The sequence below is a fragment of the Pollicipes pollicipes genome, unplaced genomic scaffold (assembly GCF_011947565.3).
Source record: "Pollicipes pollicipes isolate AB1234 unplaced genomic scaffold, Ppol_2.1 Scaffold_6138;HRSCAF=7277_pilon_pilon_pilon, whole genome shotgun sequence".
Lineage (NCBI taxonomy): Eukaryota > Metazoa > Arthropoda > Thecostraca > Pollicipedomorpha > Pollicipedidae > Pollicipes > Pollicipes pollicipes.
The window spans coordinates 26,950,227-26,962,935 of record NW_023596818.1 but is presented as its reverse complement, the minus strand read 5'-3'; the positions used below and the strand labels follow the sequence as shown (position 1 = coordinate 26,962,935).

The 12,709-nt window shown below is 60.8% G+C and overlaps 1 protein-coding gene across 1 annotated transcript; it reads right to left on the bottom strand.

Annotated features, from left to right (window-relative positions):
- Positions 1-3,146: 3,146 nt before the first annotated feature.
- Uba2 (Ubiquitin-like activating enzyme 2) lies at positions 3,147-12,453 on the bottom strand. Its single transcript, XM_037229925.1, is given in 14 exon segments — positions 3,147-4,270; positions 4,890-5,020; positions 5,416-5,672; positions 6,583-6,645; positions 6,647-6,685; positions 7,158-7,270; positions 7,704-7,827; positions 7,829-7,962; positions 8,277-8,498; positions 9,164-9,231; positions 9,592-9,725; positions 9,998-10,151; positions 10,531-10,685; positions 12,176-12,453. Coding segments are annotated over 14 exon segments (1,929 nt in total). The 5' UTR covers positions 12,317-12,453; the 3' UTR covers positions 3,147-4,076.
- Positions 12,454-12,709: the final 256 nt, after the last annotated feature.

Sequence of the window (12,709 nt, the reverse complement as noted above, 5' to 3'; positions counted from 1 at the left end):
GAGTGGCGGCTGCAGCGGCGGCGCCGGCCGGCCGCCGTCAGCGGGCCGCCGGACTCGCGGTGCCGCCGCGTGAGCCCGAGCGTGGCGCTGGCCGGTGCTCAGGGTTCGCAGTCTGGCCGGCCGTCTGAGCGGGCCCAGCAGCGCGGCACGGCCGACGGGTCGGCGGCCGTCTGCCGGTCCGGGACGGTAGTGAAGCAGTGAGAGGTCGGGCGGCCGGCGAGGTCCGGTGACGCAGTCGGCGGGAACAATGTGCCGTGTAGACCGGGACCCTGGACGGACTGCGAGAGCGGCTAACTCAGAGCTGAGCTCGGCTGCGACGCCCGCCGAGCCGGCTGGCCGGACCGCCCCGGCACGGCCGAGGTGGGCGCCCTGCCTCCATGGCTGCCGTCTCCCCGCCGTCCTATCACGCCCACCAAACCAACTCAGGTATACAGGCCGTCTGGGTTTTGTACGGTCGGTGGCGGCAGCGGGGCTTGGCTCCGGCCGTCGGCCGTGGCCAGAGGCCGGCCCGCTGCTGCCACCTGGTGGTGGAGCCACGCGCCTGCGGCCACGCGGCCGGTGAGCCCGTCTTCGCCCCGTGCATGGCCGTCGTCTCTGGGTGTCCGGTGTGTCCACGTGCCGGCGCACCTTCCGCTGTGTCGTATCGTGACGTCATCGGAGCGACGCGTCGGCTCGGCCGCGGCGCAGCTGCCGGCGGGTTAGGCGTGCACGTAGGCGTGGACCTGTCGCGGCTGCGCCTCGGGCTGTGGCTGGCCGTCTGACAGCTGGCGGACTCGGCTCCCCCGCCCCGCTCCAGACCGGGCTGGCTGCGCCCGCCCGGCGCCCGGCGGGGCGGCTGCCAGAAGGGCCAGGGTCAGGGCCTTCTGCCCTGGGCTAGAAGAGCCGCACAATTACAGCTCGATCTGGACCAAACCTTGCCGCATATGCCCGCCGCCTGTGCGCACAGTGAACTGCTGGCGCTCCTGTGCTGTTGTTATCGCTTCAGTTCTAGTCCGCCGAATCTCTTGGTTACCATGCGCGTTCCCGGCCGGCTTTGTTCGTTGTCTTAACCCAGCTGCTCGCCGTTCACATATCCATGTTTATGTTGTACGACCAAAGACGTATGCATGTTTTAAGCGACCTATGTATGGGGATGTAGCAAAGCACAATGTATCTGTGACACTACTAATTGGCAGGCGGTCAGTGCCGACCATATCCGGGGGCGTAGTGGCGTTTGTACATGAAATGTCACGTGAGTGTGTTCCACGCAACCCGTGTTCGTTCCGTGAGTGTCGCGACGCGTGCGGCGAGCCATTGGCTGTATCTGTCGGGACAATACACAGGCGCGTACCTCCGACGCGGGCGCGGCCTGGCAAGGGGAACGTCGAGATGGGGCCCGCCGCGCGCCAGGTGTAGGCCCCTAGGTCAGTGGCTTATCCGGCCGCACTGCTAGACAGCGAGAAGGGAGCTCGCAGGGGCAGACGGGCGGCTGCGGGACGTCACCTGGTCGGCGTGGTCTGGTATGGTCTGGTCTCATCTGGTGCCGTGGGCTGTCGTGGCTGCTCTGGACAGCGACTCCTGCCCGCGGTCCCGGCCGATGGCCGCCGGTGTGGTGCGCTGGTCGGTCCATCAGTGTGTCCGCCGCCGCCGGCGTCGCCGGGCCAGGAGCGGCCGCCGGACCGCCGTGCTGCTCGCCGCGCGCTGCGGCGGGTTCGCTGGCGTCGTCTCCACTGCTGCCACTCCTGCCATTTAGCAGCGCGTTCCACCCGCGCCTGGCAGTGACAGGGTCTGCGGGCGTGTCTCCAGACTTCCGGCCTCAGGGGAAGGAAGACTATTTGCCAAATGAAATTCTTATTTCACCAACTCCGCTCCCGCTGTTTCGTGGTATCCCTCGTCACACCCGATCCATCACTGATTCCGGCAGGGCCAAAACGCCGCTAAAACAAAGCTCGACTGTCCCAGCAATACTCCAGCCTTGGATAGTCGTTTGAGATCAGCTTCACTGTATGCTTGTTGGTTACACCACTAAGTTGCGGGCTGGAAACTGAGTTCGCGACCCGCCAGGTCTCGGCTCAGTTTGTCCGCCGCGTCCCTCCACAGCGGCAGTGCTGGTGCGCTCCGAACCCCGCGGCGGCGCGTCACCTATAGCGTCTTGTCGACCTTATATGACGTGTCTGGCGATCGACTTAGCCGTTACGTTGCCAACCCTTAAACCTCGGGGCGATCGACTTCAACCAATGTGGCGACATTATCGAACAGCACGAACTCCCGTGGGAGCTGCAGACACACGTTCGCAGTATCGGTACTTTCTGGTTTTCTCCGAACACACGCCAAGAGTGCCAGCTTCTCTAAGGTTAGCAAGGAAGGACATCAAGGGCCCTTTCGAACAGCTTTGGATCGGCATAGCTTTTTGCCGTGTTGTGTCGTGAGGGCCGGTGCCGACACCCAGCTGGCTGCGTGACCAAAGGCCTCGACCGCTAGCACCATTTCACCGCTCGGTGCATGCCTCGCGTCGCAGGAACTTGGGTTAGCACCACGCTTTGAGCCAACGCACACGGAGCTCTTCGCACCACGCTCTAGGCCAATGCAGACGAAGGTCTTCGCACCACGCTCTGAGCCAACGCACACGGAGCTCTTCGCACCACGCTCGGGGCCAACGCAGACGAAGGCCTTCACACCACGCTCTGCGCCAACGCAGACGAACCTCCTCGCACCACGCTCTGAGCTAACGCAGACGAACCTCCCCGCACCACGCTCTGAGCCAACGCAGACGAACCTCCTCGCACCACGCTCTGAGCCAACGCAGACGAAGGCCTTCAAACCACGCTCCGCACCAACGCAGACGAAGGTCTTCACACCACGCTCTGAGCCAATGCAGACGAACCTCCTCGCACCACGCTCTGAGCCAACGCAGTCGGACCTCTTCGCACCACGCTCTGGGCCAATGCAGACGAACCTCTTCGCACCACGCTCCGCGCCAACGCAGACGAAGGCCTTCATACCACGCTCTGCGCCAACGCAGACGAACGTCCTCGCACCACGCTCTGAGCCAACGCGGACGAATCTCTTCGCGCCGCGCTCTAAACCAGCTCCAACGACTCTCGTCAGTTTGTGGCTTATCGGAGCATACTACCCCTCCACGCACACGCCTCATATGAAAGGTGGTCTGTATTCCAACAATGACACGCTGCCTGGGACAGAGCAGTCCGGCCGGGCACATATAGAAACACACAATAGTGATGACGGAATTCGAACAGCCGATACCAATATGGAACAGGCCACCACAGGACGTGACAGCACATCCAGTGCTGAACGTCGGGCGAGGCAGGTGCTGCCGCCTGGTGGCAGTGAACGGCGCCCCGCGCCCAGCTCCCGCCGCGTCCGGACTCGCCGCCGCGCTCAGCGGCCGCCGCGCACCAGCACACGCAGACAGAGGGGCTGACGCGGCTGACTCCGCCACGCGCGGGTACACGGCTGGTTCGCTGAGCTGGACCGAGCGCGGCTCAGAGCTGGGTAATGTCCTGCGGAGCACGACTCAGAGATGCGCATGGTCCATGGTCCAACACGGTCTGGAGCGGGCCAGTTCCATCCGAGGTGCTTGCTCGGCACCGTTCAGAGCTGGGTAAGACCTGCCTGGGTGCGCTTAGAGCTGGGAGGGGCGAGCTCCGACTCAGCGCGGCTCAGAGGTGAGTTTCAGGCGAGCGCGACTCAGAGCTGGGTCAGGTCAGACTGAGCACGGTTAAGAGCTAGGCGAGGTCAGACTGAGCGCGGTTTAGAGCTGGGTGAAGTCAGACTGAACGCGGTTTCGAGCTGGATGAGGTCCAGACTGAGCGCGGCTTGGAGCTGGGTCAGGTCGTTTAGAGCTGGGTGAGGTCAGACTGAGCGCGGCTTCAAGCTGGGTGAGATCAGACTGAGCGCGGTTTTGAGCTGGGCGAGGTTTAGAGGTTGGCGAGGTCAGACTGAGCGCAGTTTGGAGCTGGGTGAGGTCAGACTGAGCGCGGGTTTTGAGCTGGGCGAGGTTTAGAGCTTGGCGAGGTCAGACTGAGCGCGGTTAAGAGCTGGGCGGAGTCGAGGCGGCGCGTCCAGCCGTGCAGCGTCTACAGCTCGATGACGTCCGGTTCGGCCGGGTCGGGGCTGCCCTCGAGCGCCCGCCGCTTCTTGGCCGGCGGCGTGGCCAGGTCTGAGGACGCCGACCGTTTGCCGTCGGCCAGGCGCCCATCCTCCTCCTCCTCCTCGTCATTGGAGAGACACACCAGGTCGTCGTCGTCGTCGACCTGCTCGGCCGGCAGACCTGGAAGGCGGGCCGCGGTCATCACACCTGGGTGATCACCGCCACACTGTCGGCTGGACACAGACTGGAGCGGGCCGGCGCCTCGGTCCCTTCACGGAGGCGGTCACACGACCGCAGGGAGGAGAGCAGGCGCGATCGAACCCATGTAACTACGCTGACCGGGGGAGCGCACGCCGACCAAACCGATCAGAGGCGCCAAACTGCTCAGCTGGGGGATGGAAAGAACTGTATTATCCACGCGGCGGGTCGTGCGCGTCATGGTTTACTTATCTCCGGCAATCGTTGCGCGCGTGTAACACAGCTGTCCGCGACGGGCGTCCATGTTCGCAAACCCATGCGTTGTCTAGAGCAAGTGGAGTAAACTCCTAGTGTTGGACCAGTTCGCAGGAGCGCGCAGAGGAGCCCTGCGAACCAGACCACGTTCGGGGGATGACCTGCCCCGAATGGCAGATCAGCACGCTGGCTGGGGCGTGCACGAGGTGGGTCGGATCCGGCACCTTCTCGGGCTCAGGGTTCGGTTTTGTCCCGTCCCTCTCCCCGCCGGCTCATCTCCTGACCGTCCGCGGCCGCGTACAGACACGATCCCATCGCCTACACGGGGCACGCCCGCGCGCCGTACCTGCGCCGCCGCTGCCGCCGTTGGCTGAGGCGGAGGTGGAGGCGGAGGGCGCCGGCTCGGCGGCGTCGCTCGGCCGCAGCTGGTCCGGGTCGCCCACCACCTCGAACTCCTGCCCCTCCTCCAGGTCAGTACTGCCAAGAGGGTGACGCCGTCAAAGTCGGCCGGGCGAGGGCACCGGGCACCGGCTGTGACGTGGAGCGTGTAGGGCAGTCACAGAATTCACAGAGCTCCCACGGCACGGACCTTTGACTGACCGCGGGCCGTTCGGCGCCAGACCGCCTCCCCAGCGGTGGTCCGGGTCTACCACACGCACTACCGGACTGCAGTGTGCGATCACGGAAAGCGTCCGGCCCCACCAAACCCACACAAGCCCACCGGCCAACCCCAGCCTCGTCAGCCCCTTGTCCTCGTCAGAGTCGCTTCCGTCCGTCACCAGCTCCACCATACTGGACCTGACAGCGTCACCTTCGGCTCATGTCCGGCCGCAGGCGCCGGGCGCCCGGCGCCCACCTCGCCGCCCGCTCACCAGTGCACGACGTTGACGATGAGCTCGTAGTTCTGCAGGAAGTCGTCGCAGCGGAGCCGCGCGCCGTCCGCGACGCCCAGCTCCGCCAGCGTGCGGCCGGCGGTGGCGTCCGTCTCGCCGGCCTCCGAGGAGAGCAGGATCGTACCGCGCCCGTCCAGCAGCTCGGCGTCCGGCGCCACCATGCTCAGCGCCGCCTTCAGCACGCGCTCCTCCAGCGCGCGCGCCGTCATCTGCGTCACGTCCAGCCGCACCGACACCTGACGACCACCGGGTAGGGCGGACAGGGTCAGGTAGTCGGAACGGTCAGGTCAGACCGGTGATAACCGGGACACGGGTCAGATGACGGACACGGTCCGGGACCGACAGGTCGGGACGGGGCGGGTGGTAGTCGGGCACGGGTCGGTACAGACAGTCAGAAACCGGGACCGAGATCGGGTGGCCGGGACAGGGGTCAGATACCGGGACCGGCCGGAGGGTCAGATAACCGGACACGGTGAGGGACCGGGACATGGGTCAGATAACCGAGACACGGGTCGGGTGACCAGGACAAGGTCAGATAACCGGACCGAGATCAGGTGGCCGGGACAGGTTAGAGAACGGACCGGTCAGGTGACGGGCGGATACCGAGATCAGGTGACCGGGACATGGGTCAGATAACCGAGACACGGGTCAGGTGACCGGGGTCAGATACCAGAGCGGGCAGGTGACGGGACATGGTCAGATAACCGGACACGGGTCAGGTGACCAGACAGGGGTCAGATACCGGACACGGTCGGTGACCGGGACAGGGTCAGACGAGACACGGTCAGGGACCGGGACGGGTCAGATAACGGACAGGGGCAGGTGATCGGACAGGGGCGAGGTAACAGGACCATCACAGGCCACTGTGACAACAGACATGTCGCACCGGAGCATACGCCGGGACCAAAGCACGGTACGTCAAAATATGGACTGCCTCCAATGAACCCCACAGACGCCATAATCGCATAATTACGAGCAGTCACCGGGAACTTTCGCAACTCTTAACTGCTGAAAATGACATGCCTAAAATAAATGTCGTGTCAGAATATTATATCGTCCATATGCCCGAGCCCAGCGCCGGGCAGTGTCAGCGACAGTGTTCTCGGACACCGCCGACCGACGCCGGACACCGGAGGCAGCACCGACCTCTGGCTTCTCGGCGCAGACGTAACACTTGGGGTTTGGCTTGACCAGCTCGCAGGGCACCAGCTAGTCGGCGGCGGGCGTTTGGCTGCCGGTTCAGGTACACCTGGACAGACGGGCGGCGGGTCAGCACCGTCCGTACAGACGGCTGACCGGTACGGTAGGTACAGCAGGTACGGCGAGGGGCAGCACCGGTATGGCAAATACGGCGAGGGGCAGCACCGGTACGGCAGGTACGGTACAGCAGGTACGGCGAAGGGCAGCACCGCCGTGCCTGGCATGCCATTCAACTATCCCAACTAAAACTTTTGACGTTTTCTTTTTCGGAGTGAATATACGCTGCGTGCGAAAGCAATCACCGCAGTAGGTCCTGGTTTTGGATGAGATGGATGCGCTGCACGCTCTCCGGACTGAGGGACACATCACAGGTTTGACGCCACGTGCCGGTATTCCTAGGCGCGCCGGACTGGCTGATACCATAGTGGCGCACTGGTCATAACCCGGCCCCGCGCCAGCCCTGCAGCCCGCCAACCGATCATGACGACAGCAATAACAGCAGACCCCGGTCGGGCACGCACCGTTTTGCACTCCTTGAACCTGTCCTCGAGCAGTTTGTAGGCCTCGAACACGACCATGGCGGCGATGATGGCGTTGGTGGTGGCGATGGCCGGTATTATGTTGCCGGCCATTGCTGAAACGACAGCCAACGTGTTCCAGCATAACCCGGAGTTACACCGCGTAGCGCCCAGCCAGGGCCGCGCCGCCGCTCTGGGCGGGCGAAGGTGTGATGCACGCATGGCTAATTCACGACATTAGACGAACAGAGCCCTTCGAAGGAGCACCGAACACCAGAGCACTCAAAGACCAAGTTTAGAACCACGACGAGGTATTTTCCAGAACGGCCCATTGGCTTCAATGTCTTGTGGCATCGAGCACAAGTAGACTCGGTCAGAGTACTACGCTTAACCCAATCCAAACGCTTAACAATTACGCTCGAAACCCCCACCGCAGTACTGACCTAAACCACCAAGCCTTCTCATCGAGAAGGCTGGTGGCTGACATTCCTAGCTGTGCCCCAACAACCCAGCCGGCCGGGCACCTCGTCTCTCGGCCCAGCCACCTACATTTGATTGTGAAGCGCGTGTTGAGGGCGATGCCGAAGCAGTGGGCGCGCAGGTTGGCGCAGGCGGCCACGAAGTCCATGGCGTCGGCGTCGTCCTTGTCCCAGAGCAGGTGGCCGCCGTCAGGGCCGCTGACGCAGCTGGAGGCGCAGGCTGGCCACGGACCGCTGCAGCACGGCCGCGCACTCGGCCGGCGCCCACAGCCGCTGGTCGGCCAGACCGCTGTCGGCGCCGCCGCCGCTGCCGCTGCTGCTGCCGGCCACTGGCGGCCCACCAGCCGGCGGTCAGCGGACGGTGCGAGAGCCGGCCGCCGCGCCGCGCAGGCCACGGCCGGGGGCGGCTCAAGAGGTGGTCCAACGGACGTCATCGTCCCGGGGACCGAACGTCGACACGTGTCGGAGGCGGTCAGTGGCTCACTGCCATCCACAAATGATGACAGATAACAGCGCAGATCGAGCGAGATGTCGCAGCCTCAAGCTGCCGCGCCATCCCCGCCGACAAGCGGACGCTATTTCCCGACCGGCTGGCAGTCGGCGTCGGCGAAGCCGCGCCGCCGCCGCCGCCGCCCCAGCTCACCGGCATCTGGCAGCGTGTCCCAGACGAGCGGCGTGGGCGGTCGACGCTTGGTCCACAGCTTGTCCATGGTCAGCAGGTACTGGATGTCGTCGTGGAAGAGCTTGCGGAACAGCTTGCGCGGCTCGTAGTCGCTCTGGGCGGCCCAGGCGCGCGTGGAGACCCGCTCCACGTTCCCGTCGGCGCGGGCCGGCTCCGAGAGGGCGGCGGTCGCTGCCGCCTCGCCTGCACCGACCGCCAACACGGCACGGGTCAGCGACGTCACAGCGTCGAGATTGGGTACCGATCACGGTAACTATGGAGCCACGGATCAAGGCGACACGGTGCCAGAATCATCACATCACATCACACAACATCACGACGCCCATACCTTGCGGCCAAAAGGTACTGAGTCTGAAACATCACAGCACCTTCGCTGGCAGGACAATACCAATACGGAGTCGCACATCACAGTTATATGGACTGCCAGTCAACAACATGTGACAAAATAAAAGCCAGAACGCGTACTTATCTCAAATTGGATTCAGGCTAACTAACAAAGTAAGAGCGCAAAGAAACCGATGAAGTCGGTTCGGGAAGATCTCAGAACTATACAAAGGAGCATCAGGGAGTGTCTCCCGGTGCCACACGCATCTGGTAGCGAGTGTTGCGAGTGGTGCGCAGCCGGGACGGCCGGGGCGCCCCCGGGACGGACGGAGCGTCGCAGGGACGGAAGGGGCGCCGTCGGTACGGCCGTGGCGCCTCCGGGACGGGCAGAGCGTCGCAGGGACGGAAGGGCACGCCGTCGGGACGGATGGGGCGCCGCCAGGACGGCCGAGGTGCCGCCGGGACGGGCGGAGCGAGGGCGCGGAGGGAGAGAGCGAGCGGAGCGGGCGGAGAAGCCCCCTGACCTGCCAGCTCAGGGTCGGCCGTGTCCGGAGAGACGTCCTCGTCCGGGTCGGCCTCGCCGAACAGCTGACTGAAACAGGCCGGCGGCGCCCGGTCAGTCGGCCCTGCCGCCGCGCTCGCCGCGAGCGGTGGCGCCCCGTTCGGTACGTCTGAGCGCAGGACGCCACCGGACAGTGCCGCTGCACCGGGGTAGCGGGCCCAGCAGACGCGTGGCATATCATAATTAGCTCCTGTTAGCAGAGTCGGCAGCCGTGAGCTGACTGGTCCGGTACGTCACGAGATGTATGCTGAAGCTGACAACATCAGGAAGACTTAGGGCCAAGACCATCACTCAGCGAGGCGACAGTTCCGTCAACACCAGGTAAACGGCTCCTTTACCCCCCAATACGGCTGTTCGTTCCGTAGGTGTCTGCATTCAGCAGCGCCTTACTTGAAGAGGTGCTTGGCCCAGACGATACAGTGAATGGGCTCGGAGGGCGTGTTGCGGATGGTGCAGCCGGGGAACGTCTTCTGCGCCGGCTTTGGCTGGCACTCGTAGCACTCGGTGGCGCCCCTCTTGATCACCTGCGGGAGACGGACACGGTCCAGCACGAGCCCCGGCAGCAGCCGTTCAAGTGTGGCGCACGGTGCACGGCACACGCACACGCACACGCGCACGCACACGCGCACACACCACCGCCTGAGCACAGCCGCCTCCTCCCGCAGCGAGCCGCCACTGACGCCGCCGCGTCCCACCACCTAGCTGCGATGCCGCCCGGCGGAGGAGCGGCACGAGTATGCACTGTCGGACGGCGGGCGCGGGCGGGAGTCTGGCTGGTCCGTGGCCGGGCACTCACCGTGACCTGGCCGAGGTAGCCGGCCGTGCCGCTCTCCACCAGCGGCACCTGCGCCGCCAGGCACAGACGGTTCACGTGACTGCGTGCCGCCCGGTTGTCGAGCGCGTTCAGCACCAGCGTGAAGCCCTTGAAGAAGTTCACCCCGTACTCGGGCCTGGAAGAGGGCGGGTGGCAGAGCCCGGTCAGCGTGGGGCGGCGACGGCCAGTCGCGCCGACGGCGGAGGCAGGTGCCGCGATGGAGAAGCCAACAGCTGGGAAAAGACCAGAACCCTGCAATGTGTGTGATCTTCAGCCATTCACAAAACACAGTATTTCCTTGTGTTTCCTCAGGTTTCCTCATTTCCTCAGCATTTCTCCAGCAGTTGCCAGGTGCCTGAGCACTGCTGCTAATGGTGCAGAAATAACACAAGATAATGGCAGAAAATCTAATATTCTAACAGTCTCCTAAATTCATGCCACAGTGTTGATACACCACAACTTCACACATCAGCCAGCATTCACAATTCAACACTAACAACCCTCAGCCTCCTTACTTCATGATGCTGTCATGGTGTGCCTTGAGCGACACACTGGGATTGAAGCCCAGGGCGGCTTCACAGGCCACCTTGCTCTTGGGCTTGCCAACATGCTGTCGCTGGAACAGGAACTGCCGATTCAGGTTGCTCACATCAATTGTGTCCAGGTCAATCTGAAAATGAGAACCAGACCATGTGCTGAGCTGGAAACAGCAGGGGAGTCCAAAACAGGAGGATATTCTGCATGTCCATCACAACTTTAACCTGATCTCACAGCAACTGGGCAGTTGCTAAGTAAGTGCCCAGGCATACAAGAATATGCAAGCAAAATGCTGTTGCCTGATCATTCAGATGTGGACCCAATAGTTGGTTTCAGGAAGGCTTTAAGTGTTTGTGAATTAGGAGTGAGGAAATGGGCTATGAAAAAGATGTTTGCTTTGATACTGGGTGTCACAGGACAAGACAGCTGCTGAAAACTTCCTGTGTTCTTCCAGAAATATTTCCCCAAGCATTTAGCACATCATAACATTACTTTGACTGGCTGTGCAACAATCTTCATCAATCTGACCTATCTGTTTGAAATTTTTATCACACCACATCAATGACCTATATCCTCAACTGCACATGTCTACACTGTACACATAATATAATAAGTGCAAGATGATGCATTTAATTTTGGATGCATCAAATCTTCTCATGCACTGGGCTCTGAGGGCATCAAGGTTTTAAATCACAGAAGCCATCAATGATAGCAACCCATCCCGCAGTAATTCAGCCAGGGCTTCCGTAACATCAATGTTAGAAACTTACATGATACTAAGGCATGTCAAGAGTACTGCATGGGTCTAAAAACAACATTATTCTACTCTTAAACGTCAGAGAATTGGACGGGCCTAAGCAATTCAATTTTGAGAGACCCATCTTCAATTTCTATTTCTATGATTCTTACGGCTTGTTCACATGGTTTACATGGTTGCTCATACTGGGATTTCAGCTGGCTCATCCCTCACATTGCAAGTCATACCTAAGGCCTAACTGCTGTAGTTGCGCCTAAATCATGGCGTTTGCCATATAGAAGACAGGTGCAATCAGCAAGCCAACAAAAATTTTCTGTAAACCTGCAGACAGCAATCATCATTCAGTCTGCAAGCCATGGCATACATGCCAACGAAATGATCTGAATGTACTTGTAGAATGTTGCTAAAAATGGGACAGTAAACTGCCCTATTTCTGAGAATTTTGTTTACCTCACTTTTCCAAGTGAATTACCATTAACTTCACTCATTTTATCTGACCAATTTGGTTTACCATAAAACACACTATGATGTCCTCAATAGTACAATCTAATAATCTCAACTTCAATATTTTGGTAAACTGACCCAGCTCAGAACTTTGCCTCACCTATGATGCCCCAACAAAATATCATCCATAAAATCTGCCATGGCTTGCCAATCAGACTGTCATCACATGGGAGCTCCAAACCTTCATATCATGCCTCACATCATTACCAGCATGCACAGGGAAGTACAACACCCACTCTGCTTCCTCCCAATGCAATCTTAACATTAAGCATTCAGGCAGTACTAGCGCAGCTCATCATCATAAAGGTAAAGGAACAATCAGAAACTGCATATGTATAGCCATCTAATGCAGTGAAACATACCACTTCCACTGTCTGGAATCCAGAAAGAACAAGGTTCTTCAACACCTCACAACCAATGCCTCCGGCTCCAACAAGCAAGAGTTTTGCTTCCGTCACCGACTTCCTCAGATTTTCTGGCAATATATCAACAGGACGTGCCATATTCTGTCACGAATTCTTCAAGGTGGACTGATCTGTTATCTTCTGAATCTAAACGTGCCACTTGTCATGCAAATAAATTATTTCTCTCATTGCAAACCGCAGACCGTCCCGCCGGCGAATCCTCCCGGCTTCCCCCATGGACCGTATCACAGTTGTTGATCGTGGTAGGGGGTGTCATCATTGCGTTTCTCATTGGTGAGAGACCGAGCCGCTCAGTACAGAGCGATGACGTCACTGGAGCCGTCTGGCCTTGCACCGCCGCGCCGCCTGCTGCGGTACCACCTTGCGGCGGAAATATCGTGTTTGGCGCAGTGTTTAATGTTGCTGTTTGATAATGTTGCAAACTTTGATCTGAACGTCAAGCAAGGATGCAGCGTTTGTGTCAGTGTTTCT